The sequence below is a fragment of the Hemitrygon akajei genome, chromosome 15, assembly GCF_048418815.1.
Source record: "Hemitrygon akajei chromosome 15, sHemAka1.3, whole genome shotgun sequence".
Lineage (NCBI taxonomy): Eukaryota > Metazoa > Chordata > Chondrichthyes > Myliobatiformes > Dasyatidae > Hemitrygon > Hemitrygon akajei.
Genome location: NC_133138.1, coordinates 58491104 through 58497103, shown reverse-complemented (window position 1 = coordinate 58497103; position 6000 = coordinate 58491104). Strand labels below are relative to the sequence as shown.

Here is a 6000-nt window from a genome sequence, read left to right as displayed (position 1 = left end):
GGTACATCATTAAAGACCCCTCACACCCTCTCCATAAACTGTTTGTTCTTCTGCCATCAGGCAAACATTATGGGAGCATCAAAACAAAAACCACAAGGCTACTAAACAGCTTCATCCCACAGGCAGTCAGACTGCTAAATAGCCGCTCTACCTGACTCTGCTTTGGACACTTTTAACTTGCACTGGACACTTATAACTTGATTTTAACTGACATGTGGCTGTTGTGTTTTACTATTTATTGTTGTGTTTACTATTTATTGTTGTGTTTGTTATGTTATGATTGCACTTGCCCCTGAGAAATGCTGTCTCATTCTGCCCTGAAGAGCTGATGTACGGTTGGAATGACAATAAAGTTTTTGAATCTTGAATCTTGAATCCTTGGGGAAAAGAATATCTGTGCAGACTCACTGTTTAAAATGGTTACTCTTTTCTAGATACCTTGCACTAAGGAAAAAACATTATTGCATCTGCCCTGTGGAGTTCCATCAGAATTTTACACATTTCAATGAGATCACCATTCATTCTTCTAACCTTATCAGAGTGCAGGACTATTCTGCTTAAACCAATAACTCGTATGTCAAACCTGCGTCATTCCAGAGTTCAAAAACAAAGGAACTGGTTGTGGACTGCTGGAGGAATTGAGACAGGCTAGCCCCTGTTCACATTAATGGATCTGGGGTTGAGAGGTGAACAGCTTTAAGTTCCTCGGCATAAACATGACCGAGAATCTCACGTGGTCTGCACATACTGGCTGTGTGGTGAAAAAGGCACAACAGCGTCTCTTTCACCTCAACAGTTGAGGAAATTTGGTATGGGCCTCCAAATCCTAAGAACTTTCTATAGGGGCACAATTGAGAGCATCCTGACTGGCTGCATCATTGCCTGGTATGGAAACTGTACCTCCTTCAACCGCAGGACTCTGCAGAGAGTGGTGCAGACAGCCCAGCACATCTGTAGATGTGAACTTCCCACTATTCATCACGTTTACAAAGACAGGTGTGTAAAAAGGGCCTGAAGGATCATCGGGGATCCAAGTCATCCCAGCCACAAACTTTTCCAGCTGCTACCATCCAGGAAATGGTACTGCAGCATAAAAGCCAGGACCAACAGGTTCCGGAACAGCTCCTTCCACTAGGCCATTAGACTGCTTAATTCTTGCTGACACAACTGTATTTCTATGTTATATTGACTATACTGTTGTACATACTATTTATTATAAATTACTATAAATTGCACGTGTACATTTAGACGGAGACATAATGTAAAGATTTTTACTCCTCATGTATATGAAGGATGTAAGTAATAAAGTCAATGCTATTCAATTCAGCACTGCACTCCCTCCATGGCAAGTATATTCTTTCTAAAGTAGGGAGTTCAAAATTGTATATAATATTCTTGATATGGTCTCGTTAGGACTTAATATGATTAGAATAAGATATCTTTACTCTTTTAATCAAATCTTCTTGTAATGAAAGTTAATGCATACTTAACTTTCCTAATTAACTTCCAGTGATTTGTGTATAAGAGTATGGAGCTCCCAATGAATTGTAAAACTTTTTCCCTTATCACTTAACACCACTTTTCCAGTAGTTTCCATATGAAGTTTCTGGCCTCAATTTTCCCACATTATATTCTAGCTACCATTTCCTTGCTCATTAATTTAATCTGTCTATATTCTGAGGAATCTCCCTGCAGATTTCCTGTAGCCCACTCCAGCATTCAGCTTTGTCTTGTTGACAAACACACAGGTATTTTATCTATTCCCATCATCCACGTATTGATAAAGAAAGTGAGCAACTGGAACTACTACAAAGATCCCTATGGCATTTGTCATAATCTCCGAATCCCAAAAATACCTGGTGAATCATGCTGTCTGTTTTGTGCACTGAAAACATTTATTTATTAAAATCTTTTCTAAAATTTTGACAAACTAAATATTAATGTTTATTAAAATATTTGTAGTCAAATAGCTATAAAGCGATTGTCCAGAATTGCAAAATTTAAGTCACATTAAAAAGCTGCATTATCTCTTTACATCTTCTTTATCTCCTGCCTAAGTAATCAGAACACAATTAGATAAATAGAAATCTATTTTGTTTGAAGTAACAATAGCTTTTTCTGACATCCATTCCAATATCCCATCAATCATTATATTAAAGAAATAGCTTCATTTTTAAATGTAATTGTGAAATGCACTTAAGAAAACTTTATTCCATTAAATTTAACTTTTGTTAATATAATTTATACTAATACAATAAAAAGTAGTGAATGGAAATAATGTTCCAAATTTTCAGATTAAAATGGAAATTAGGGTGCCCTGGTAACATAACAGTTAGCGTGATGCTATTATAGCTTGGGGTGTCGGAGTTCTTAGTTCAATTCCAGCGCCATCTGAAAAGGGTTTGTACGTCCTCCCTGTGACCATGTGGGTTTCCTCCAGGTGCTCTGCTTTCTTCCCACAGTCCAAAGATGTTATGATTAGTTGGTTAATTGGTCATTGTAAATTGTCCAATGGGTTAAGCAGGTGGGTTGCTGAGTGGCGTGGCTCTTTGGGCCAGAACAAACTCTTCCACGCTGTATATCCAAATAAGCAAACAACAAACAAACAAATAAGTAAATAAATAGTTTTTAAACTAATATATTTAAAGATCATAAATATAAGTAATCAGAGTAGGAATAGGCAATTTGGCCTTTTGAGTCTACTCTGTTCCTAACTGACCTTCTATTCAACAATACACTTTACCTCTTGATTTCTCTAACATCAAGAAATCTATAGATCTTTGTTTTGAATGCAATCTATGATTGACACTTCACAATAGTTTAAGGTAGGGAATTCCAAAGATTCACCTCAACATTCTCTCAGAATAGAAATTACTCCTCATTTCAGTCCTAAACAGCCCATCCCTTATTTCAAGACTGTGATCCTAGGTTGTTTCATTAGGGGAAACATGCTACCCATGTTAATCTTACCAGACCACGCAGAATCTTGAATGTTTCTATGTCACTTTTCATGCTTCTCAACTCAAAAGAATGAGAGGCCCACACAATGTCTTCACATCTGACTGACCCACCATCGCATGGGCAAATTTGACAAATCTTTGCACACTCTTGCAATAGCAAGTTTAGGAAAGGGTTTCAGTGTTGTACTCTATTCTCCAGTTATAGGCTTTAACATTAAGAGAGTTTACTATACCTACAAACAATTAAAATGCAAACACAATCAGATCCCTTTGAACACCAACAGACTCATTGGGCTGGTAGGGCCTGTTACCATGCTGGATGTAAATAAAGTATTACTATTTGAAAAACACCAAACTTTTTTTTCTTTTTTTGTGCAGTGACCAGTGGAATACAACAGAGATCAGCAATTATGCCAATCTATCTTTCTATCTATATCTGTCTGTCTGTCTCTCTGCCTGGCTGTGTGGCTGGCTGGCTGTCTAGCTATAAGTTGGCTGTTGGCATACAATATAATATTTCTAAATTTGCTGATTGCACACACCTTAGTACCAAAGTGAACAGGGATAAAGGTGCAAATAGATTTCAAGAAGATACAGAGGGGCTGAGTGAATGGCACAGCTTCTTCAGAGCCACTCTACACCCCTTCCCCCCACACTAGCATTTTGCCATTACACCCTCTCCCTCCATCCTGGAGGTTTTGGCGATATTGCTGGAAAATGAAGGAATACGGAGATAATGCTGGGAGAATGTGGAATTATGGCGGTAGAGTTCGGAAAGAAAGACAAATAGTTATTGCACTGGGAAATGATTCTGAGCTAGAAAATCATTCACATTAACTAAAGGGCCGGGTCTACACCTGGTCCTAAATCTTCTGATCTTATGATCAAATCATGGTGCAATTTCCAAATGAAACGATCCTGTCCAGTCTGAAAAAGTCCTCTCCGCTTTGTTAACGGTCATTTCACGATAAGCATCAACTCTACCTTTGTGTGGGGGATGAAACAGACACCAGTACTGCCGCCAAGTTCATGGCTCGGGCAGACGGGATAATGTGGAAACTTGTGGGAGAAATATGGGGAATTCCAGTCTGTTGACGGCAGTGATAGCGGGAAGGCTGAATGAGCGTCAGTTAAGTCTGAGAACGGATGCTCCAGTGAATTCAAATGAAAATATCTCTGCGTTTCCAGGTTCACTTGTTACGCTCTTATTACCTGGCAACATACAATCCCCTCCTTGCACTTAAATTTCTAATTTACTGCTGTATTTCACTCGTTCGAAGTTTCGGTCCACGTGAGGAAAAGCAAACAGCAGATTTTCCACAACTATCAGCAAAATCAGTAACGCTGGCGCCGAACGACCAGCGAACACGCGTGGAGCTGCGACCAGAGTTTGTCCCGGTAGCAGTGAAATTCAAGGGCGTCCGCGACTCTCCGCTCTGCAGCGAAATTCCACTTCAGCGCCAAGCAACATCTCCTTCAGCCACATTTCATATGCTATTGCCCTTCAAACACATGGGCCAACGAGGGCCAGGTAACCTATCAAACGCCCCTTCTGTTTTGCAGCAGTAAATATTCTTCCTGGTGTGAGCTGCCCTGTGAAATTTTCCAAGCACTGTCTACTGGGAATATTTTCAGTAATGTATTATTGGAAGAGGGCATGGACCCCAATGACTGAGTCAGAGACTTTGGATAGCCAGTGGCCGGTATTCCCCCTCACCGACCGACTTGCACCGGCAGCTACTTGCGTTTAGTTCGTTTGTCTTTCCTCTCCTGACACTCGAAATCTTGTGTGGATTTCCACCGAGAAGAACCATTCGGGTAAGAAGGGGAGCGGAGGAGCTGGGTGGGTCGAGACAGGACAGGAGTAAGGCTGGCAAAACAAATAATCTTCAGGTTTCTCTGTCGCGAAGTTTGGGGTCGAAATGCTTAATAATTAAGCATTTGGGGACTGAGTGCTGCTGACGGACAACTGTGTTCGTTCACTGTAGACTTTAGGATTAAAGGAATCTTAGCGGCACTGCATAAAACCTTTGCTTCTCTTTTCGATTAGGTAGTTGGGGCTCTTAGTTTTAAGGGTGTTTAGTGGAACAGTCCCGCTTCTACTCCACTTGCTCGGTCTCCAACACATTCACGTGTTACTGAGATGCTCGATCGGTGAGCACACGGGTCCAAGCTCAGCACTGTTCCAGCAGGTAGACCCCAACAGATCACCATTATCCACAGCGGGAAGGGAGAAGCAGAGGGAAGAAGTTACACCTAAATGCCGAATCGATGGACCGCTCTATCCTAACCTCCTGATAATAACGTTACCATAATTCCTTCAAACAACTTTCAGCATTCTTAAAAGTAGATACGACTTCTGACGATATCGAATTGTATCAGGGAAGCTCTCAGCTAAAATGTTAAAACGTGCTCAGTTTCAAACTTCTATAATTATTCATTTATATGTCTGGACTCTCTTTATTATACACCCCTCCGATGGCGAAGTCTAATGATTTATTATTATTATTACTACTCGTTTCTCATTATAAATGATAAAATGAGGGAATTCAATGTAAAATCTCCAATGCGCAAAGGAGAGAGATGGTGTAAGTTGTGAGGATGCAGTCCATTATGATTTGGAAAGGCTGAGTGAGTGGGCAAGTGCTTGGCAGATACAGTATACTTTGGATAAATGCTCACATTGGTGTCAATAACAGGAAGGCAGATTATTATCTGTATGGCAATAGATTAGGAAAGAGAGGGGAGGTGCAACTCGAGCTTGATGCACCAGTCACAAAAGACAGTCTGCAGGTGCAGAGACATTTCAGCAGATAAATGGTATGTAGAACTGCTTGGTGAGAGTATTCAAGTACAGGAGCGGAGCTGCCTTACAGAAATGTACAGCGCAGTGTTGAGATCAGACCTTGAGTAGTGTGAGCTGTTAGGGTCTGCTTATCTGAGGAAGGATATTCTTGGAGGGAGTGCAGCAAAGGTTGTCCAGATTAAATATTTGATGGTCAATCTAGAAAGAGAGATTGAACCAATTGACTGGAGTTTA

General features: G+C 40.5%; 1 protein-coding gene across 4 annotated transcripts in view; it reads left to right on the top strand.

Moving 5' to 3' along the window:
• Window positions 1–4106: 4106 nt before the first annotated feature.
• The window catches only part of LOC140739601 (histamine H2 receptor-like), a 31796-nt gene continuing 29902 nt past the window's right edge, over window positions 4107–6000 (top strand). For 2 of the 4 annotated variants that reach the window (XM_073068007.1, XM_073068005.1), the window contains exon 1: window positions 4107–4491. In XM_073068007.1, the coding sequence (XP_072924108.1) occupies window positions 4125–4491 (367 nt within the window). In that variant the 5' untranslated portion in view covers window positions 4107–4124. The other 2 variants (XM_073068006.1, XM_073068004.1) reach the window with 1 other exon arrangement.